The sequence below is a fragment of the Lissotriton helveticus genome, chromosome 7 (assembly GCF_964261635.1).
Source record: "Lissotriton helveticus chromosome 7, aLisHel1.1, whole genome shotgun sequence".
Taxonomy (NCBI): Eukaryota; Metazoa; Chordata; class Amphibia; order Caudata; family Salamandridae; genus Lissotriton; species Lissotriton helveticus.
In genome coordinates, this window is record NC_136068.1 from 1,571,805,093 (window position 1) to 1,571,830,280 (window position 25,188).

The 25,188-nt window shown below is 43.0% G+C and overlaps 1 protein-coding gene across 5 annotated transcripts in view; it reads left to right on the forward strand.

Annotated features, from left to right (window-relative positions):
* Positions 1-25,188, forward strand: part of DKKL1 (dickkopf like acrosomal protein 1) — a 1,301,767-nt gene that overhangs the window by 1,192,746 nt on the left and 83,833 nt on the right. For all 5 annotated transcript variants that reach the window (XM_078655082.1, XM_078655084.1, XM_078655085.1 and 2 more), the window contains one exon: positions 17,728-17,884. In XM_078655082.1, the coding sequence (XP_078511208.1) occupies positions 17,728-17,884 (157 nt within the window). The remainder of the gene's footprint in view (positions 1-17,727; positions 17,885-25,188) is intronic.

Genomic DNA, 25,188 nt, shown 5'->3' on the forward strand with positions numbered 1-25,188 from the left:
CCGGAGATGGAGAGGATCTAGACCGCTTCCTGACACTGGTGACAGTGGGCGCCGCCAACTGCTGGGCCGTCGCAAGGGGCCCCCACACTACGCGGGACAAGGGGATCGGCTGATTGGAGAGGAGAAGACGGATCGCGCCCCCTTCTACAAGATCCTCACGACCTGGCTACACAGGGTCCTCCATTAGGGACCAATACCTCACCGGCATGGAAATGGGGAGACAACAACGAATAATAACCACGATGCCAGCCCTGAGTAACGAGGAGGCAGGGCCATCGGGGATAAGGCAGAATGGAGAACCACCGCACTCGGACGATATGTCAACCAAGCTGGACAGAGTACTAGCAGCAATAGAACAATCTCAAGTGTCTATGGAGAGTAAATTCAGCGAGCTAGCCACGGACCTCAACCTATGGAGGGACGATCACAGGAAATTGGCTGATAAAGTCAATCAAGGGGAAAAGACACTGCAAGTCATGGGACCGCAGGTACAGACACACCAGGAGGCCATCAAAGAGCTACAGAACAAAGTGAAATCCCTGGAGCGCAAAACCGATGACCTGGAGGGCCGCTCTCGCCGGAGGAACACACGGGTCCTCAACTTACCGGAAGGTGTGGAGGGAACAGATCCCATATGTTATATAGAAACTTGGATTAAAACTTTCACCCAGGCCCAGGACTTATCACCATTCTTCTCGGTAGAGAGAGCGCACAGGGTTCCAGCCCGGAAGCCACCTCCAGGTTCGCCACCCAGGCCGTTCTTGCTCAAATTGCTACATTATCAAGACCGGGATGCGGCACTGCGAGCAGCCAGACAAGCGAGAACAGTCAGAGTCGAGGACAAACATGTAATGCTGTTCCCGGACTACTCCCAGGCAGTGCAGCGTCAACGGGCCGCATTCCTCGCGGTGAAACAAACCCTACGTCAAAACAACGTACAGTATGCACTCCTTTTCCCAGCCTGCCTCAAGATTATTCATGGAGGATCCACGCACTTTTTCACAGACCCAGCAGAGGCGAGAAATTGGTTGGAACAACAGAGCAGTGACCTACCTGAACGCAGAGCCACGCCAAACCATAGACTCCCCATTGGTCGGCGACTACGGTCTAAACGAGTCACTCTTGCACAATTGGGTCGTCCATCGGTCCCCGGCACCAAGAATTCCCCAGATCTGGAACAAATAATAGCGGACCGGAGAAGGGCCTTGCATGCGGCAGCGGGGGCCCGGCACACAGGAGACAGCTCAGAGGGGGAACGTGGCCTGCATCTCTTCACATCAGAAGAGGAACTCAGCGATGCACGCACCTCCAGAGAAGGCTCAGTCACGCCACCACTAATGACCCCACAAACTGCCAACACGCTGATATGAAGCACAACATGATGGCGACACGGTAAGGACAGGACATCCCATGAAGGCGTACACCGCCAGGCACCGCGAACCACAGACAAGAGGTAAAGGCAATTGCGGGAAAACTCACATGTGCAATATGAAGTGGGCAGCTAGGACACTGACCACTGGTGACGACGCCAAAGCACCCCTGCACAAACTGAACTAGAGACAGTACGAGATGTACAGTTTGGACTTGAATCGAGCAATAGGCCCCTTATGTTGGGAACGTTTCCCGAAAGTTGTTTATAGGTTCCCCCTATTCAAGCATTTTCCTAGAACCCTCGTGGGAGCGAACAATTGGGACGATGTCAGAGATGTGGACGGTGTTGGTGCGGGCGGGGGAGGTCTTGACTGTATGATGCAACAGAATAGAAATGTGGCTTATATAAGCAGTTACAAACATGACGAGAGCCCCTAATACTGACATTACATTTGTCACACTCAATGTGAGGGGAATGCATACGGCAAGTAAATGCTACTGAGTGTATGCTTACATAAAGAGACAGCAGGCACACATAGCCCTCTTACAAGAGACCCATCTGACGATGTTAGAGGTGGAACGATTGCGTAGGGAATGGAGGGGCACCATCTGTGCCACTGGGTACTCAGCGTTCGCCAGAGGGACATTAGTCTGGATCAGACCAGGTACCCCCTTTAAAGAACAGGCAAGAGTAGTGGTTAAGGAAGGGGGATATGTGATGATAGAGGGATTATTGGATTGGCAATCAGTACTGATAGGCAGTATATACGGCCCTAACGTAGAGCAGGATGTGTTCTGGAGCCGTCTCACGAAAACACTAGCCCAACACACACACACACACCTCATGGATAATAGGTGGAGATTTCAACTGTGTTTTAGACACTAACTGGACCGATCCCACCCCCGCCAGCACATTCTCTAATCTATAGGCAAACAGAACTCTTTAATGTATGGGTGAGCACTGGGCATTGATAGATACATGGAGGGCACGGCACCCCACCACCAAATTGTACTCATTCCATTCCATTCCCCATAACCTACGGGTACGCCTAGACAGATTTTATGCTCGGCAGCCTTACACCCCAAAGTACAACACACAGAATATTTGGAGAGGGTGCTATCAGATCACGTCACGCACACTCGCTGACCCTTAGGTGGAGACCGCCTCACCCCCCAGTACCCACATGGAAACTACCACGAGAGTGCCTCAAGGATCAGGTCTTCAAGCATGAGCATGGGGGACATCTACAGGAACACTTCACATTAAATGCGGGTACAGCCTCTTCACGACTACTTGAATGGGATGCACATAAAGTGGTGGCAAGGGGTCACTGTATACAACAAGTAGTGGGTGTGCGCAAAATACTTGAGAGGGCGCTGCAAGACACAGAACGCACCTTAGCAACTCTACTGAAAAAAATAGGACAGTGGTGAGGTCGCCCCAGAACAAGTGGCCAGAGCCAAAACAAGATACGCGGAAACGCTGAGGGACCTCCGCAAATATAATTTTAGGGTATATGCTGCCAGGGTACACCGGGAGGGCAACAGGGGAGGGACACTTCTGGCCTGGCTCGCTAGGCATGACCCCGACCTGAAACCAGTCACAGAGGTGAGGGATTAGACAGGACGGCTCCAGACCTCACAGCCCGCGATATTACAAGTTTTCCACACATATTACTCCGGTATTTATCAGGCCCCGAGACAGAGAGACCCCCAAGCAATCACCAGATTCTTACATACATTAAAGATACAACCTGCGGATGTCAAACAAACGATTAGAGCATTGGCTCGGAATAAGGCCCCAGGGTTGGATGGGTTTCCACTTGAATATTACAGTACGTTTTCAGCCCAATTAGTCCCACGTATAGTTACCATGTATAACGATGCACTCGACAGAGGGAAATTACCAGGGTCCCTTAGGGAATCGATTATAGTCACCTTCCTAAAGCCACACAGAGACTCAACATTCCCATCTTCCTACAGACCGATTACTTTACTCAACACAGACTGTAAAATACTGGGTAAAATTCTGGCAGAGAGATTTGCCCAAATCCTGACCCCATTGGTGCACCCAGACCAATGCGGTTTCATTCCACGCCGTAACACGTCGCAAAATATACGCAGACTGTTCCACATAAAGGACACGACAGGGGGGCGGTTTCCCAATGCGGCATGCCTAATTTTAGACATTGAAAAGGCATTTGACACGCTGCTGTGGCCGTATTTATTTGAGGTCCTTCGAAGAAACAATAACGGCCCGTGTCTAATAGCGTATACGAGGCTCCTTTACACGCGCCTCACCTCTCGGGTCAGAATGGGCAAATACATCTCCCCAGAGTTCGCAGTAGAGAGAGGAACCAGGCAGGGATGCCCACTATCTCCCCTCCTGTTCGCCCTAGTGGTTGAACCCCTAGCGATCCGCCTGCGACGGGAGGGAGAAGAATGGGGAATTCCCCTAGCAGGTACAATGCACTGTGTGTCCCTGTATGCGGACGACCTATTAATATATGTCCGTGACGCCACCAGAGATCTGACAACCATTTGGAGGTCACACGGAGACTTTGCAGGAGTCTCGGGCCTCAAGGTGAACTGGAGGAAATCTAGCTTTGGAGTTTCCCAAAAAGGTCTCCAGAAATGCACATACAGTTTAATATTCTCCACAGAGCCTACCTCACACCGCACCGCCTCCATCAATTCTTCCCAGATACACACTTTGCATGCCCCCACTGTCAAGCCCCTGCAGCAGACTTCAAACACATGTTTTGGGACTGCCCCACAATTGACAGTTTTTGGGACAGGGTTCATCAGACGCTCAGAGCAATCACCAACATCACGACTATGTCCACATGGGAGGCATGTGCGATCGGGATCTTCCGCAGGCGAAAGATTGAGAAAGTACAATATCGTTTTATGTCCCTAGCCATCCTCTTGGCAAAAAGGGCAATAGCCATATACTGGAGATCCCCTACGGGGCCCCCAGAAGCAGCCTGGATAGGTGCCATGAACAAATGGGGGAAAGCAGAGGAAGAGACACTCCGGGAGGAAGAACTGAAGGGAAGCCGCAAACACCCTATTTCCTTAGAATGGGCGCAATTAATGCATAATTTTACACAGGCAACGAACCCACCAGAGACGCCCACGGCCTCACAGTCCCAGATCCAGCCAGCCGTTTCGACCCCCCATCGCAGAGGTGCCACGACAGAGTCCTCCACTCCGGGCCCAATCATGAGTGGTACCCACACAGAAAAATCACCCCTCGACAGCACAAAGATTACCATGGGAGCTCGAGTCCCCGACCTCCTCCCCCCTACACACACTACCACGTCTATACATCTTACTGAAGAAGGATACCAGGGATAAGAGAAATTCCATCAAAGTTCAGATGGAAAACTCCCCTTCCCCTTTTGTTTCTCCCTCCCTATTGTTTACCTCACCAGTTGGAAAGGTTTGCAAGTTAGAACTGGCGGAATACCCCTCCAGAGATTTATTGGGAACACATATAGACAAGGTTGACACGGCAACACCAAGGGGTGCACATCACAGCGGCCCCACCATGTACACCCAGAGCGACAGTTTCCACCTAAAATGAGACGTAGGGTCGCTAATGGGCTGAGAGAGGTGTGTCGACTCCCCCCGATAGTTCTTTATCATAAGTTGCACAGTACTGACATTGCAGGAACATAAATTATGTTACCATGGACCAAACAGTTCAAAAATGGTCGGACAGCACAATGTTCATGCTTGAGAATGTATACCTGGCTTTCCTATTATTGTGTTTTTTACAGCATTGCACTAATGTACTGAGCCAAAAATGTCATAATGAATGCTAAAACCCAATAAACAAATTTAAACAAAAAAAAGTATAGGCCGCTTTTTAAGGAAAAGAAAATACAATTCGTATCAATCATTATAACCAGCTCGTCCTCTGTAAGGCATTGGGAGTCTCTGCCAAATCAGGTTGACAGCCAGTTAACTGATTGATTTTCAGTAAAGGCTATTAGGTCAGTCACTGCATCGCTGAAATTGAGTCGAGCAGCTGGGCCTGACAACATTCCAGTGGTAATAATAAAAACCAACAGCGACTGGTGGGCCAGAATTGAGGGATGGGCTTGGCCTCATGACCTTCTTCCCCTCGAACAAGGGGGGTTTCACAAAGGGCACTCAATAGCAGGTCACTGTTTCCTTTTTTTAAATTGATTTCCACACAGCCTTTATCATGGTGGAAAGAGGGTGACTGTGGGCAAAGCTGAGTGTATGGAGGATGATTTGGTTGTGCTGGATTATACAGTCATGAGACGTCAGAGGAAATTAGACAGCTTAGGTCTTTACTGTACTGAAAATCAACTAATGATAGATTTGGAAAAAACTAAAATCCTGATTTTTGGGAAAAATGTGCACTTGGATGCCAACCAGATTAAGACTGTAAACTGCTGCCTCGGGACAACGTGGCTACTGGAGACAGCCTGGGACCCTCAAAACCTCCGACCCTCCTTGCAGTATGAGTGCCTGCTAAACACGGCCGGCCGACTTCAGGGTAACGCGCGCACAATATTAAAATGACGGATGCTCTCGTCGATTAAAGTAAGGGGCGAACGAACAGTGATCTACACCTTCTGACACCATTTACACGATAACTGGACACTTGTGATCACATCGATCAGTAAACGCGCACCTACGGCAACACGCACCTAAGAATTAGAATCAGCAACTGGGTACAAGTTCAATTTTGACGCTTATGCACGTTTGGATGCAAGTACAGTTTGGATGCTTGATATGTGAGAAGCTGGCGGGCACTGGCAATGCGTAACGGAGGTTCGCCGAGAACACAAGCATGTCTCGGATTCATTCCTAATGATATTTCTGATGACGGTGCAAAATCCCTGATTGTGACGTTTGGATGCATGATATATGAGAAAATGTCGGACACTAGCAGCGCGTAACGGAGGATCGCCGAGAATACAAGCATGTCTCGAATTTATTCCTAATGATATTCTGATGGCGGTGCAAAATCCCTGATTGTGACAGTGATTTGTGACTAAGGAGCAACGAGACTTTGACTCATTTATGACGCAAATACATGTTATGTCGCTATCACACATTTGGTTGCATGATCTGATCTGAGAGGAAAATGGCGGGCGCTGCCGGCGCTTAGCACTGATACAAGCATATATCGGAATCCTTCCTCACATTGGTTCACTGTTACTCATGATATTCTGATGGTAAGCATAGCTCCTGAATATGATGGCGATTATTGATTAATGATTGTTGTGAGCACGTAACACTTCTGCGTCTTCAGCGTCTTCAGTGTCCCTCACAAGCACGCTCTCCAGTACTTTCCAACATTCCCAAACTGCACGGTGGTCAAAACATATCCGGTCAGGATTTATAACGTAATTTCATATGCTCTTTTGTGCAACAGAGGCTATCACCCATAGCTAAATGATGAGACATTCTTGTGCCACTACTGTTCACCTGCAGATGCACTACTTATTCTGTCCTAATCAATGTGTTGGTTAGTGCATTATACCACAGCAAGCTGAAATAGCGCATGGCACATAACTTCTGTGCATGCTTTCAGTGCTTGATGCGAACACAGTAAGGATAAAATGACGCATGGGATTTGAGGTCTAATGGATACAGAGGTCTAATAAGGAGGCAGGATAAAATGGCGCATGGGATCTGGCTCTAGTCCACTGGCTCTTACGCACATATTTTATGTTAACCGTTGCCATCCAGGTGCTTCTCACGTCTTCTGTCACGTGCTGCGAGTCATCTAAGCCTATCTGTCCTCACCAAGGTTCGTGCCTGTCTCAGTGTTGGTGAGCAGGTTGTAGAATCTCTTACTAATCCCTGGTTATTACTGAGAACCGTCTGGGGGTGTTTACTGCATTGCTCATTGATCTGATCTCCAAGCATTCGTGATTGCTACTCATCTTACTGCCGTTCATACCTACTACTCGGCAACAACGTGTGTGTAACTATCAGAACCCCACAATCAAGCATCATGAATGAAAAAGAGGCAAAAAATCTTAAAAGGCTCAAAGCAGATCCGCCTAACCCTGATTCACCCACCAAGGGTAAGAAAGACATCAACACTACAATGGATACAATACTAAATAAATTAGCAGAGGTGCACGACTTGGCGAAATCCATTAAGGAAGAAATCACAGCAATCAGGCAAGACATTAGAGATACCAACTCTAGATTAACCGAGACGGAAGCAAGGATAAGCCGGCTAGAGGACTCTGAAACTAAAGTCTGCAAATCCCTCAAGAATCTATCGCTTACTTCGGATTCCATGTCTAGGAGATTGTCTGAGCTTGAAGACAGGAATCGTAGAGGGAATCTACGCATCTTTGGCATACCTGAGGGTTCTGAGGATGTCTTCAACTCATGCATTTCATTCTGGTTCTCACAAGCCACTAACCTATCCTTTCATCAACCAATTGAATTTGACAGGGCTCATAGAGTTCCCAATAGAATCTCTCCGACACAAAAAGGTCCCAGACGTATAGTGTGGATCACTGAAATAATATCGACTGTCAAAATATCGAGTAGCCAAAATATAGAGGAAAAAATATCTACAGCCAAAATATCGAGTTTGTATGTACAAACAGGTAAGTACAAAAATATCGAGTACAAAATATCGTTTACAAAAATATAGATGTAAAAAATATCGACTTTATTAAAAACAGTGTTAAATTAAATTAAAATTTAAAATTAATTACTAAAATACACTTACAAATACTTAAATTAAAATATAATAATTAAATGTTTAATTAAAGTTATAAAAAAAATGTAACAATCATATTTATTAAAAACATATATATATATATTAACATAATATAATTAAATAATATCCATTTTTATTTATGTACAATAGCAAAATGTAAAAAATACTATTCCCACTCCAGTGGGGGCAACAGTACGGAAAGCGTTGGATAGCGTAGGGGTAAAAAATAGTATTCCCACTCCAGTGGGTGCAACAGTCGGGAAAGCGTTGGATAGCGTAGGGGTTAAAATTACTATTCCCACTCCAAAGAATGCAACAGTAGGGAAAGGGTTGGATAGCGTAGGGGTAAAAATTACTATTCCCACTCCAGTGGGTGCAACAGTAGGGAAAGCGTTGGATAGCGTAGGGGTTTAAATTACTATTCCCACTCCAAAGAGTGCAACAGTAGGGAAAGTGTTGGATAGCGTAAGGGTTTAAATTACTATTCCCACTCCAAAGAGTGCAACAGTAGGGAAAGCATTGGATAGCGTAGAGGTAAAAATTACTATTCTCACTCCAGTGGGTGCAACAGTAGGGAAAGCGTTGGATGGCGTAGGGGTAAAAATTACTATTCCTACTCCACTGGGTGCAACAGTAGGGAAAGCGTTGGATAGCGTAGGGGTAAAACCTACTATTCCCACTCCAGTGGGTGCAACAGTAGGGAAAGCGTTGGATAGCGTAGGGGTAAAAATTACTATTCCCACTCCAGTGAGTGCAACAGTAGGGAAAGTGTTGGATAGCGTAGGGGTAAAAATTACTATTCCCACTCCAAAGAGTGCAACAGTAGGGAAAGCGTTGGATAGCGTAGGGGTTTAAATTACTATTCCCACTCCAAAGAGTGCAGCAGTAGGGAAAGCATTGGATAGCGTAGAGGTAAAAATTACTAGTCCCACTCCAGTGGGTGCAACAGTAGGGAAAGCGTTGGATAGCGTAGGGGTTAAAATTACTATTCCCACTCCAGTGAGTGCAACAGTAGGGAAAGTGTTGGATAGCGTAGGGGTAAAAATTACTATTCCCACTCCAAAGAGTGCAACAGTAGGGAAAGCGTTGGATAGCGTACGGGTTTAAATTACTATTCCCACTCCAAAGAGTGCAGCAGTAGGGAAAGCATTGGATAGCGTAGAGGTAAGCATTACTATTCCCACTCCAGTGGGTGCAACAGTAGGGAAAGCGTTGGATAGCGTAGGGGTAAAAATTACTATTCCCACTCCAGTGGGTGCAACAGTAGGGAAAGCGTTGGATAACGTAGGGGTAAAAATTACTATTCTCACTCCAGTGGGTACAACAGTAGGGAAAGCGTTGGAAAGCGTAGGGTAAAAAATTAATTAAAAGTAATTACGAATTTAATATAATATAATAATTAATCAATTAAAATTACTAATTAAATTAAATTAGCAATTCTAATTTAATTAATTACCAATAAAATAAATAATTAACAATTAATTCTACTACAATACCAATAAATATGTTTACATATTTAATTATTTATAAATAATTTACTTACCACCCAATTACCCTATATACCCACAACCCACGACATAAAATAAATTAGAAAAATTAACATAATTAACAATTAATCAATTAATTTAAATTAATTGCCAATTACATTTTTATTAATTACCAAATTAAAATTAATTAACAAATAATTAAAAATGTATAACAATAAATACATTTACATATTTTATTAATTATGATTAAATTACTTCCCACCCAATTCCCCTATAAACCCACAACCCGCTACAGAAAATAAATTATACAAATTTACATAATTAACAATTAATCAATTAATTTAAATTATTTGCCAAATAATTTTAAATTAATTACCAAATAAAAATTATTTAACAAATAATTAAATATTTATAACAATAAATTAATTTACATATTTAATTCATTATTATTAAATTACTTCCCACCCTATTCCCCTAAAAATCCACAACCCGCTACAGAAAATAAATCAGAAAAATTAACATAATTAACAATTAATCAATTAATTTAAATTAATTGCCAATTACATTTTAATTAATTACCAAATAAAAATTAATTTAAAAATAATTAAAAATGTATAACAATAAATTAATTTACATATTTAATTAATTATTATTAAATTACTTCCCACCCTATTCCCCTATAAACCCACAACCCGCTACAGAATTAAATAACGCAAAAATTTTAAAATACACATTTCATTAATTATTATTATTTATAACATAAACGCACACTTTTCACACATATAATAACATAAAACACACTATAAAAAAATTAATATTTTTATAAATTAGATCATTTTAATAACCTATATTATATACTTTAATATTTTAACTGTCTATATTTTTAACAGTCGATATTACTTTACTTACCTTAAAAACGATATTTTTGCTGTCTATATTCTGTCCAGTCGATATTTTGTCCAGTCGATATATAAAACTCGATATTATGTCCAGTCGATATTTTGAAGTCGATATTTTGACTGTGCACCGTATAGTGTGCAAGCCCGTGCGTTACCAACACGTCGAACAGATCCTATCCTTTGTTCGTAAAAATAATCACATACTATGGAAATCTAATAAAATCTTCATTTCACAAGACCACAGCAAAGAGACGGTTGATTTAAGAAAAGGTTTTCTTGCTCTTCGTCCAAGGTTGCGATCTTGGGCTGTCAGTTTGGATTTGAGGGCCCTGCAAGGTTCAGAGTGGTAATCCAAGGTGCTCCCCAAATTTTCATGGATCCTCAGAAACTCAGAAGATTCCTAGATGGTCCGGATGATCTCCTCATGGACACAACGAAACCGGGCCCTTCTGCAGTCATTACATGAGTATCCTTTCTGTCATTTGGCCCATGATTTAAAGAATATGACTTCCCTCATTCAATGTTATTCTGTTAATAATGTTTGCTATGGCTGTCTCACAGCTACATGGATGGTACAGCGACATGGCTGCCACTTACCACTGTTGTTTGTCCCACCTTACAAATTCCTAGACGTTCGCTTTCTGGAATACCTATGTTATGGCGGGCCTAGCCGCAACAATACTACTTGTAGCACTAATGCAGATAATGTTCTAATTTTACACTTAACTGTCTCGTAGCTCCTGTATTTTGGGGGTTATCAGTTATATACATTTTATATATATCAGTTATATATATTTTACATATGGTAGGTTTAATATCTTATGACCTGGAGGTCTAGAAGGATGGGAGGTCTAGAAGGATGCACTACCTTAAATATGTCACGTTCTAATGCCTTAAATATGTCACCTTAAACATGTCACGTTCTAATGCCATTTAGATTATGCAAGTTTATTAATACATTTAACTACACATTATGCGCCCAATGTTCTAATGTTGATGTAGTTTTTGTAATACTTGGTTCTTGTTCATTTTCACGGGAGGGATGCTGTTTTCCCCCTGTCACCATGTCTACTATTTTCCTTCAGGGTGGGATGGGAGGGGATGGGAGGAGGGTTGGAATGGGGTGGGGTTGGGTCCGACTTCAATTTATTCCTTTTTCTTTTCTGGGTTTTATCATCATTTCTTGCTCGTTTTGGTCCGATTGTTGTTACTATCACTGCTCAAGACCTGTTGCACTTCGTCATGCAGGTAGCACTTGTCTGATGTTGAAAGGCTGCCTGGGTGCTCATCAATCTTCCAAGATGCTTCAACATAACCTGAAGCGCATCTGGTTGGTCAAAATGTTAAGGTTCCTCTGGTATTCGCAGCCCATGTGGCAATCAGGCACAAATGGTCACTCAGTGTTATCTGTAGTAAAGCAAAGTAATCTTGCTTCTAATATTTCACATCTTTGTACATTTACATACTCCCTGTCTATATTGCTACGCAGTAAGGATCGATTAGTCTGGGACGTCTTCAACGTCAGTGTCGCTGATCCAATTTGGTTCAATCTCCCTTTGCACTCATATGCCCCACAATACAGTTAGCACGCCATTAGGGACCTCTAGGGTAGACAACTTGAAAATAATTTCACTTAATGTCAAAGGTCTCAACCAACCGATTAAGCGGCAGAAAATCCTGGACTATCTCCAGAGGCAAAAAGGGGATATTGTGCTCTTACAAGATACAAAGATCGATACAAAACAATTCAACACAATTAGACATAGATTTCACAGTGAGGTGGTGGGGTCGGAGGCGGTTGGTAAGAAAAACGGTGTATTAACGTTAATTGCAAAAAAGTCAAATATTGAGGTGGAATCATTCACAACCGACACTAATGGGAGGTGGGTCACAACCAAACTGCTTAAAGATAACACAGAGTTTTATGTCACGAATGTCTATGCACCTAACACAAACGAGCTGTGCTTCTGGGATGACCTTACTAAACAGACTGAAACTATCCCTGACTCGGCTGTACATATCCTTGCAGGATACTTTAATCTACCCTTAGATACGGTCCTTGACAGGGACTCAAGGTGCGCTATCGTAGTAACAAGTCCCACAAAGCCTTTAGCAACCCTTGTGCCCGGTTCAACTTGGTGGACTCCTGGAGGCTACAAAACCCCACAGGTAGAGAATACACATTCTATTCACCACCCCACGACTCGTTCACCCGTATTGATTATCTCCTTATAACGAGTAACTGCATATCCAGAATTGAAGAATCATCAATAGAGCCTAGGGTAGTTTCAGACCACTCTTGTATTTCACTATCCATCTCTAACGTGAAACCGATTAGCCGCCAGTCCATATGGAGACTAAACGATGAAGTGTTGGAAAAAGAACAGCATAGGACGGCCATAGAGAATGCAATCCAATCCTACTTAGAGCATAATAAGAGGGGGGATACCTCTGACCTAACTCGTTGGGAAGCACTGAAGAGTACTATTAGAGGGGTAATTATTAAAATTAGATCGGCTGTAAATAAGGAGTATAACAGAGCCCTTGAAGTTTTAGAAAAAGAGATCTCAGCCCTAGAAAGTAAACATCTGACAACCAGAGATGAGTTAACATTGAATAGATTGGCTAATAAAAAATATGAGTACAACAAAATAATAAGCAAAAGAGCAGGAATATGGTTAAATAAGCAAAAGAGGTTTAAGCTGTGTGATTTGAACAAGGCGGGTAAGAGTCTAGCTGCGTACTTAAAATTTAAAGTGCAGAAAAATACGATTAATAGTATTACAAATCACAATGGCGTGACATTCTCTGACCCAGATAAGATTGCGGAAATATTTAATGACTTCTATGACACATTATATTCCAAAAACAAGGTTGTAGATGTAACCAAGATTCAAGAATACTTTAATGAATGTGATCTACCATCCCTCTCACTCAAAGATCAGCTGGATCTTAATATCCCAATAACCATCCAAGAAATTGAAAAATCAATCAAATCATTAAAATGTGGGAAGGCGCCTGGCCCGGATGGGTTCAGCGCAAAATTCTATAAATGTTTTCCATCCCTCCTATCCACATCTCTGTTGCACCTCTTTGGTGAATTTAATGACACAGGCAAGATTACAGGAACACTGTCTGAGGCCATCATTGCTGTGCTGCCTAAGGAGGGGAAAGACCCATCACTACCCAAAAATTATAGGCCAATTTCTCTCATTAATATTGACTGTAAACTCTTCGCAATGACTCTGGCCAACCGCCTTCAAAAGTTACTCCCCAAGCTTATCCATCCTTCTCAGGTGGGCTTTTTTAAAAAACAGACTCTCCAGTGACAACACCCGAATCTTGGCTCATATATTGAAAAAGGCTAAACTCACCAGCTATCCCACGGTAGCGATAACACTCGATGCCGAGAAAGCCTTTGACAAAGTTGACTGGACGTACCTAGAAGCGGTGTTGCGTAGGTATGGCCTGGGAGCTAACTTCACAAAGATGGTAATGGCGTTATATTTCAGCTCATCAGCGAGAGTCAGGGCGGGTGGTTTGTTTTCCTCACCCTTCGCTTTACATCAAGGTACCAGGCAGGGGTGCCCCCTTTCCCCCTCACTATTTTTACTCGCAATTGAGCCATTTTTATTCCACATAAGGAACAATGATCGTATCTCCGGAGTCCACTTTAATGATTTTACAGTAAAAATCACTGCCTACGCGGACGATGTGTTAGTTGTTTCGGAAAAGGCTGAGGAGGCCATCCCCGCCCTAATGTCTACAATTGAAAGCTTCTCCCGGGTATCAGGGTACAAATTAAACAAAGATAAAACGGAGGTAAAACTTCTGAATAACCTAGGTAGCAAGGAGGTCTTGGGGGACTCCGGACTGACTTGGCAGCCAAAAACCTTTAAATATCTAGGTCTGGAGTTCGATAAAGATTTAATATCGTCCCTGCACATCAATGAAAATCTAATCTTCAAAAAAATCTCCAACTTACTAGACGGATGGTCACCTAAATACCTCTCATGGTGGGGTGGGGCTGAAACATTAAAAATGATGGTGACTTCCTTAGTGAATTACCTTGCAAGCATGTTGCCGATGACTCTCTCCTCTGATTTCTTGAACAAGATTGACATGCTTTTCAATAATTTCCTTTGGCAGGGGAAGAAGCCCAGAATATCTCTGACTAAGCTGCAGCTATCTAAAGGAAAAGGCGGTCTGGGTCTTCCTAACTTTAGGAATTATCAAATAGCATTTTTGTGCAAACAAGGAGCGAACTGGCTGTCTGAAAATCCGGATTACACCCCGGTTTGGTTGGAAATAGAGAAAGCAATCATTGATAATGTGCCTCTATCTGCCTTGCTCACATTGGATCTTTCCCATCTGCCTCACTCTAGATACATTCTACTTAATACTAGACGTGCCTTACTGAGACTAGAACAGACCCACAAATCGAACTTAAGACTTAATAAATCTAACATAGTATCTCTTTGGAGAAACCCCTCAATTAAGCTGGAAGGGAATTGTCTCCACTGGGAACCCTGGTCGAAGAAAGGCATGAATTTAGTAGGTGACCTATATGATGGACCCCATCCACTACCTTTCTCAACGCTTCAGGCCCTACATGACTTAAGGTCTATGGATTTTTATAATTTCCTGAAGTTGAAAGCTGTACTCTCAGTGCACTCCATTAAGCCCCACGACCCGTGGCTCACACTTCAAATACCACACTTCCTGAAATCAGGCCATTTCGTCTCTAAAATATATAAACTCCTTCTGCCCCTCCCTAGGAAATCACACAAACAAAATGTATACAAATGGGAAGCGGAACCTAATTCTACCAATTTCATATTCAATTGGGATAGAATATATGCCTCAGCCTTCTCGAACAAAATCTCCCCTATCCTGTCTCAAACCAAATATATGCTACCCAATAGAACGTACTGGACCCCGCAAAGGCTTTATAAGCTGCATTTAAGAGATAGCCCGACATGCTGGAACTGTAATTCAGCTATCGGAGATCTTGCCCACATGCTTTTCACTTGCCCTTCCTTACAAGTATTTTGGGGAAATATTTATGATTGTATAGAACACATTTTTAATTTCAAACCCCCCAGAGAGTTCTCATATATCATTCTAGGCGTCCTTGAACCAAAATTAGCTAATGATAATGATCGTCAGCTACTGGATTTATTACTCACCTTGGCTTGCAAAATCATACTGTGCAAATAGAAGAATGCTAGAGATGTGTCCTTTAGAACATGGCAAGAGTGGCTGTCATTTCTAAGAGGAGCTGACAATCCGGCTCTGCATACCTCTCCATGGCGTACATCTCATAAGAAACTCTGGAAATCCCTAGATGCCTCGTCATTCTCATTTGATCCACCATGATCCCCTTCCCTTACAGTATTATATTTATAGTATTATATGTAACTCAATAGTGTCTCCAATGTCCTGGCTTAATCACACCACTGATGAATATGCCGCTTGCAACATTCAATAATTTGTAATGATTTGTATAATTTGTATTGAATTGATCCATACATTGCTGTATCCACACTGACTATCTTTCATGTTGACAATAGGGTTAGTAACGGTACTTGAGTATGTAATATGTGCGTATTTATCAATCTGTATGTATTATTTAAGTCGGACCCATTCTTTCTTTCTTTCTTTATTTTATTTACTTTCTGTATTCTCTGGATTCTACTTTATATCTTGTAATGTGTACTGGTTGCTTTATTTTTATTCAATAATAATGACTTGAATACCAAAAAAAAAAAAAGACTGTAAACCAGTATAAATATTTAGGGCACACATTCTCAAGTAATATGGGGCGGGAGTCAACAAAAACAAGATTTTACTCCTGTCAAGGTCGCTAGTGAAATGTAATTGAACTTATTGTGGATTTTCGTGGGCACCCCTAAGGAAAGCATTTAGCAGCACACTTCCTCTATTAGCCCTGTATTGGGCGGAGGTTATTTCCTTGTACAGAAAGTATTCTTGGGATGCCCTACTAGGGACTGCGCTAAAAAGTTTAGTGTATTTACCAAAGATCTCAATGGTTGAAGCGATCCGTGAAGATTTTAATTCAAACTCTTGACATTTAATGGCCGGTGTCAGTCTCCTAAGGTTCTTAAAATTAATTAGTCCTGGATGATCAGCCAACAAAAATGTCAAAGTTATGTAAGGAGGAGATCCGTATGACTGAATGGGAATGGGCTAAAGCAGTGGTTAATAGGTTTAATGAATTTAAAATGTTGTAGACCTCCTCTGGGAAAATATCAAGATAGGACCCCTCCTTTATAAAACCCTCACTAACGGATTCAACATCTCATGTTAAACACGATGATAGTTATTTTTAAATGAGTCCCTCCATCACCCTCACCTATAAAACCATAGGGCATGGGAATCTCTTCCCATATATGTTCTGTCTGCCCGATCAGAATTATCGTCTTGAACTGCTCAAAATTTGGCTTGGGTGTAATCCTGTCTTTTCCCATCATCAATGGTATAAAAGCTGACAAGTGTATAATGGCGTGTGCTCTTGCCCCCTAAAGATGAATTGGTTCATAAGACATATTTTGATAGATTGTTTACATTTTAAATCAGCGCAAATCAAGTGTTTAAAATATCTACTTAATAAATGTCTGACATGGTCTAGACAGGAGGGGATAGCACTATTGATGAACATGAATTTTTAGACATAGCAGTAGGACTCGTACATGTTTTACTTTGCATCAACAATAGCGATTAATATTTGTGAATGAAACTGCATTCTATTTTGATATGGTAATGTTGGTTTTATAGGAGAGCGGGTTTTATTTGTTTTGCTCGTTCTATCATGTTATATTGTTCGTCGATATTTTAGGGAAATTTTTTTCCAATAGACGTATTTATTACCATTAAAGGTTTTGGTTCTACTGTGCACCCTCGGCTGCTTTTGTAAAAGCTTGTGGGAGCTTCCCTCTCAGCGTCATCTGTTGAACATTTAAAGAAAAATTGTAGATTTATCTCTACAAAAAATGTCTGGTTTCTTAATACTTTTATTTTGCTTATTTTTTGTGTAAGATAGAGTTTGTAGTATTAATGAATTAAATGCATTTTAAATCTTGTTTTTTGTAATTTGATGTTATAGTTTGTCGAGGGCTCAACTGTCAATTTTGGGTTATGTTTGACCTTTTTTTCAAATGTTGATATAAGTGAAATGGAAACCTCTACCTTAATTTTTATCTCGTAATTGTTACAGCTTTCCCATCCCCGGTCTGTGCCTTACCTCCAACAGAAGGAGAGGAGTGCAAGAGCCCTTATGGAAGTTTTCTGAGAATGATCACCTGGGGCACGCAGGGCAGCTCCACAAAGGGTTACTGTCCTTGTGCCAAAGGACTTGTGTGCACAAACAAGGGGTAAGCCATCATTTGTCAGGAGGACATATATATGTATTATACTGGGTGCCGAAGTTTAAACTGATGTTATAGCTAGGGGTTGAAATTGGTTAACCAAAAGAACCAGTTACTTACATTCAGTAATGCCTTATCTGGTAGAGACTCTATCTATCCGCAGATTCCTTACCTTAGAATATACCTGAGGTGTCAGACTGGATCCCAAGATTCTTGGGCAGTACCTCTGCTCACTGGTAGGTGGTGTCGATTGGCTCTGCGTAAGTCCCACTGGAAGCGACTTGCGAGGTGCCTATGTCGGCAGTTTCTTTTTGTCACATTTCTGCTCTAGAACCACAGAGGCACATCAGAAGGCTGATGGACCAGTGTGCAGATACTAAGGCTCTACAGGGGCCTCCTAGTTAGAAGAAACCTATTCATATAAGCAGGGAGGCTGGTAAGGAATCTACAACTCAATAGCGTCTCTACCAGATAGCACATTAAGGTAAATAACTTGTTCAACTGATAGAAACTTCTAGCCACAGATTCCTTATCTTTAATAGATACTGAAGCAATAATTCCCCAGAGGTGGGTCTGCAAATTGGTTCAGACCAAAAAGTCATGGAGGGCGGTACGGGCAAAATCTTATCTTATGCGAATATATAAATCACATGGCTACCCTAAGCATTCCTATCACTTTAAGAGTAAGCAGTGTTCTGACCTTTGACTGTAGTAGAGGAATTAATTGGAGTAGAGCCAGGTTTTAAAAAGGTTTCTAAATTTGAGTTCCTTGTGCGCTATTCTCCAGGCAATAGGCATTGAATTACACAGTTTAGGGGCTATGTAAGAAAAAGACCTTCCACCCTTTCTGGACCTCTGAATGCCAGAGACTTTAAGGAGACCAGTGTTTGTGCACTTTAAAGTTCTATTCGGGGTGTATCGTGTAAGGAGACCCCTGACCATATTGGTTCCCCTGCAATTGATTGCCCTGTGAGCCATGCAACGTGTCTCAAATTGTATTCTCTTCTCAACTGGTAGCCAGTGCAAGGAGGCAAAGGCACCCTTGGTTGACAAACATTTGGGTTCCTTGAAGATTGTTCTGGCTGTGGGATTCTGCACCACTTGAAGTCTCTTTGATTTGGAAGAGCCAGGTACAAGGATCTCCTGTAGTCCAAGCATGACAGAACAAGTGTGTGGACTATAATTCCAAAAGAATTAGAGGGGTAAGTTAGCAAGTCCAAAATTTTACTCAAGGTTTCTGAGCAATGCATAGCATGTGCTGGTCAGTTTTTTTGCTTATCAGCCATATTCCTATGCTTTTTATCAGAGACGATGGCACTGATGGAGTACCTAGACTGTCAAGCCAGCCTAGTGTTCTCAGAGGAGATAGATTATTCCCCTCTACCATCAACTCCGTTTTGTCTCCATTAAGTTTCAGTTAACAACTTGCTATCCACTGGGTCTCTTTTTCAAGGCATGGATCCAGCAGATGCTGAGAGCCTTCACTAAGTGCTTGAGAGACAACCAACTGTGCGTTGTCCGCATTGGATACAATGGATACTCCGAATTTCTGAACAATGAAGGCCAGTGGTAGAGCATAGACATCAAAGAGTGTGGGGCTGAGTGCCTACCCTTTAGGGACTCTGCATTTTAAAGGGATCATCTCTGAAAAAAACAGAGGCTCCCAAATCTGGTAGGATCTTTTTTTTTTTAGAAAGGACTGAAGCCATTTTAAGGCATCCTTCTTTACACCCATCGCCCTCAACCTGAGGGCTAAGGTGTCATGGTCGACCGTGTCGAACGCTGCGCTCAGATCGAGGAGAATGATGACTGCAACTCCACACCTGTCAAGAATTTGTGTTACGACCTCTGTTACCAACAATAGCACTAAACCTGTGCCATGTTTCGGACAGAATCCATCTGGGTGGGGTCAAGGATTGAGTTTTCCTCCAGATGACAATAGTGGTGCTGATTAATGTGCTTCTCCACGACCTTTCCCAGGGCCAGGAGCAAGGAAATGGGTATATAGTAGGAGCCTCCGGATCATAAAGACGCTAATTGAAGATAGGGCTCTAGTTGTTAGCTGACCATTATAAATGTCAGTGGGAAGCGGGTGCGTGTGTGAGTAAGCACTGCTTTGAGCGCAATGTATTTTTAATTGTTCTATTCTTTTTAAACTGTGTTTAAAATTGTGATTAACTAGTTGAATTGCTGCTTGGGCATTTATTAATAATGACGACCGATGTTTGAGCATTTGTTTAGAGAGCCCTTTTTACTCTCTTATTGCAAGGGGCCTTTTTTTAGGTCTCGCCTAGCGATGTTGCGCATGCGCTGTCGCCTTGGCGAGATCTATTGTTGTCGGTTTCTTAGCCGAAGGGGGACAGGACATGTGCACACGCCTGGAGGACAGGCGATATGCACCGCTTGCGGCGTTCTCAGGACAACACGTGCATGGTGCGCTTTCACTTTCCCTCCCTCCCCCGTAATTTTCGGCACGTGCACATCTCCGGCTCGCGGCATTTTAAAAAGTGTTGAGCAACAAAGTGCAGCCTTATTTTAAACCACATAAACATAGGGTTTGCTGGGAGAAATTCATCCCATTCACAGCTTTCTGAAACTAGAAATAAGGGTAAAAAATGTTTTCTCCATATTTAGCGATGCAACGCATGCGCTGCTCGCCTTGGCGAGATCTATTGTTGTCGGTTTCTTAGCCGAAGGGGGACAGGACATGTGCACGCGCCTGGAGGACAAGCGATGTGCACGGCTTGCGGCGTTTTCAGGACAACCCGTGCATGGTGCGCTTTCACTTTCCCTCCCTCCCCCTTGATTTTCAGCTCGTGCACATCTCTGTCTCGCGGCGCTTTAAAAAATGTTGAGCAACAAAGTGCAGCCTTATTTTAAACCACATAAACAAATGGTTTGCTGGGAGAAATTCAGCACATTCATAGCTTTCTGAAACTCGAAATAAGGGGAATAAATGTTTTCTCCCTATTTCATCGCATTTGGAAGTGGCACTCAATATTACATCTTTTCTGTTGTTAGCTTCGTGTAATCTGTGGGGAAAGGATGTGTGAAAGCCAAGACTGAAGGCTGAATGCTTAACACATCTGAAAATTAGAGAAATCTCACATCTGCATGCCTTTTTAACCGCATGCGTGCGGCCGCTATTTTTGCGCTGCACGGCTTTTTTCAAAAAGCCGCCTTACATGACGAGCTGAGCTCGTTATCAGCGTGCGAGCGGCACAACTCATGACGAGCTCAGCTCGTCATGAGCGCAGAAGGGGTTAAACAGAAGCAGTAGGGAGAGCGCTGTTCCTGTCTCTGTGCTACATTGTCTGTATTGTCCCCAAGCAGGCAGATAAGCCTCTCAGAAAACTCAAAGTGCTTTCTTTGTAACCTTCAGCAAGGAAAGGTATTTATTGCTACTGCTCTCATCTGCATGATTTCTCTTCCTGCAGTCCCTGGATCAAAGTTATGTTATGTTATGTTAAAGTGTATATATAGCGCACAGCTGCCCCAGCAAAGGGGCGTCCCGGCGCTACAAATAGGTCGAATAACACACAGAGCAGTTCAGGTCGTAACAGCCGTCACAGAACCAGAAGACTACACTGAGGGAAAAAGGAACGTTTTAATAGCTTTCCTAAAGGCAAACAGTCCATGCTTCGAATATGTTCAGGCAGAGAGTTCCACAACCTGGCGGCGAGACAGTGGAAAGAGTGCCCACCCGCACGACAGAGCTTGACCCGTGGGACAACAACCAAGTGTTGCCCCGCTGAGAGAAGCTGGCGGGGGGGGGGACATAAGGAGTAAGAAGGTCACTCAGTAGATCAGGGCTGGCAGTTTTCACTATCTTAATGGATAGACATAAAGATTTAAAATGGATCCGCTTCTCCATAGGAAGCCAGTGCAGCCCTCGAATGGTAGCACCAATGGGGCAAGAACGCGGAAGACCCACCAAGATTCTAGCTGCAGAATTTTGGACACGTTGCAACCGGAGTATTCCTCTAAGTTTAACCATATTTCAATACACATTATATACTCTGCCTTGAATATTATTGAGTATTTTCAAACCGGCAATCAATATAGAAACCCCTCTAGTGTTTGGCATACGTATATTTCGTGAAACGCTTACTGTTTACAAACAATAAGTGAGAAATCAAGGTAGTAATTCTATGAAACCTTGGCGACTATTTAAGAACTAGAAAATCAAAGAATCACATTATGCTAAAACACATCTTTAAACACTTTTTCTGAGCAAGATGAATTATCACATTGCATGAAACAGATGTTTTAATGACCTTGGTAATTGTGTATGTATAAATAAAAATGAACACCTGAATAAATGAGTGTAGAATAGGTATACTTTTTTTTTTTTTTTTTTTTTTAAACCTTTATTGGTATAGACAGGATATACAAATCTGGGCCTACAACCAAACTGGCCGGCCACAACACGTGAAAGCAGTCAAGAAATCCAGAATGAAGTTACAGAATCAATCATAGAGGAACGTAAGCAATACAATCTTAAAAAAAGGGGGGGGAGGAGAGAGGATCCAAACGGCCAACAAACAGGAGCAATGAAGGTTATTTTTTATAATAGGGCAAGAAGGAGCATGACAGGCAGGGCGACAATATAGAAGAATCCGGATTCCCAAATCAAACTATCGGTAACAGAAGGGCTAAAGGGCAGCCATGCAGGAATGTCAGCACTGTATATATCAAAATAAAAAAAAAACAGGGCCGTGAACACAAATCAATATATAAGTAAGAACGACTTTGTATCCCCACCACCCAGTAGCACATCGGAAACAGAACATAGGGGGCCGGAATAGCGACAACACCCAGACTAACCCGTCATACTAACCTTGGGAGAGAAGGAAAAAGGGAGGGGGGGGGGGAAGAGGAAAGAAGAGAGGGAAAGGAAAACACAGACTGAAAGAAAAGAATGCCGCGCCTTAACAAGCGTCCCGTAGCAAAGAACACATAAAAGAGCGATAATATCAACAACGAGGAGGGCATGGGAGTCGCAATGGAAAGCAGCAGAACTACAAAAAGAAGAACAGCGACATTACAGACCCCACCCCAAACATACCACGGAAGGCAAGGACAGACGCGGCACTCCAATAAAGAGATACAAAAGGGCCATAGAACTGAGGAAAATAAAACATCAAATAAGACCCAACCCACCCATCCCACCCAGCACCCCTGCAGAAGGCTATGGCCTACCCTCCAAACAGCACGCCTGTCGCCCTAAACCAGAACCCGAAATGTAGTAGAGACAAGAGAAAAGAAGAATATAGAGACAAAAAAAGGACATCAAGACAAAAGAAATAAATGGGAGGGAGGAGCAAAAGAGCAGAAACAAATACGGTCGGCCACCGCCCTCCACCCAACCATACGAACATAGTATATGTGAACCAGAACGACACAATCTCGAGCGCCAAAAAACGTACAGGGGGGTCTCCCACAGCACTAGAAATATGAGCAACTTCGCCACAAATCTGTACGTCAATAAACCACCGGGAGCCGTGCATCTCACCCCATCCCTTTTCTAACCACAGTTACCACCCACCACAGGACAGTGTGAAGTAAGCAACACGATGCGAGGCAAACACACAATTGAAAGAGAGTACGAGCAAAACGTAGGCCAGGAAGGGCAATCAATAAGCAAGTGGGCAAAAGTTCAAATAGGCAATTCAAATGTCTCAGCAATAACAACAAGGGCAATATTAGACAGGAGTTCAGTCTTGCCGTCAGGAAAAGCGGGGGGTTCCCTGCAAAATAGAAACACGACCTCATCAAGGCAAAAACAGGCAGCGGTCCACCATTGTTCTCAGGCACCCGGGGAGAATCGGATCCCCGCACGACATCCAAGTCCCCAAACTCCAAACATCGAAGAGCAGGAGGTTCCAAATCCACCGGCCAGCAAATCCGTCGATGGATAGCGACAGGAACTCTTGTAGCGACCGGGGGAGGCGAGGCGGTGGCATCACTGAGACAAGAGGGGACCATGAAGGAGCGTTCACCCAAGATGGCGGTAGAACGAATCGAGTCTCCCGGAGCACCGGGGGCCAGGGCAGCGCGTAAGGATCGTAAGGCATCAAGAACGTCTCCAATCGTAGGCTCACGCACACACGTCCAGGCCCCCGTGCCGTCCAGCAACTCAAGCCCGTCATCACGAGGAGACCCACAGCACAGGTCGTCGGTAGCCATTTTGTGAATTCAGTCTCCTCACCACCCTCCGCGATGCTCGAAACAGTTCACAAATGCGGGCCTTTACAGATTTCCGGGGGGTCCCAGCAATGGCTAGAATGGGTATACTTGAATGGAAAAATATATGAAGATTATATCATAAGGGCACTCTACCACTGAGAAACAGTATCGTTTAATTCTATGTCTAGTTTAAAACTGCAAACATTAATGCTACTGCCCTCTCATATTACATGTTTGTGTTTGATCCTTTAATTTATTTTTGTTGTTGTTTGGGGAAGCTGCCATCATGGTAGGTGGCTTTGTATGGTAAGCAGTTTTGAGTGTTAATATTTTTTTGGGGGTGATTTATGTTGGAACAGTGATGAATGTTGCGTGAAATAAGTAGCCTATTTTTCAATTTTCTGCAGTTCTCGTTGTCAGAGGAGTGCTGTGTTGCACCAAGGTTGTGTACACAGTGTAGTGGAAGTCTGCAAAGTAATTGTGTCAACTTTTAATTTTTAACCAGGTGACTACTATGGAGAATATTACGTGGGCTATTCTGGTGTCATTCTGGTGTCATTGTAAACAAGCCAATGGTCGCAGGACTATTACAACATAGTCCTCTCACCCCGGGCACAAGACGATTGCTGGATCTCCAGCTCAAATAATACAAACGTTTTTTTCTTGTGATTATGTATATGTGAATTTATTTCTTCATCATAATCCACATTTGTCAGAAAGTTCACGTATTCAATATTTCATGTAACATCATTTGTTTAGTTCCCAAATTGATTATTTCCAATGCATTTCGGTGCATCAAGCACCTTCATCAGGGAAATCTGTAAGTTAATTAAACAAAACAAACTTGCTTTAGCCTGCGTTCTTTCATATAATTCACAATGTTAAACATTACCATCTTCCATTGTAATTAACTGCATTAAGTTTCAACAATGCACAACATAGTTTAATAGTTATTACCTCGTTGGACCGCTATCTCATAAAACATTTTACAAACTTGACTCAATATGAGTTGGGCGTTCAATGATACAATGTAACGCTACTGCTGAACTCGTACTTCGATGTTGATATGCCGTTCAACTACGCACTATCATGTTCTCAGTTCCTGGCCGCTCTATCGCTTG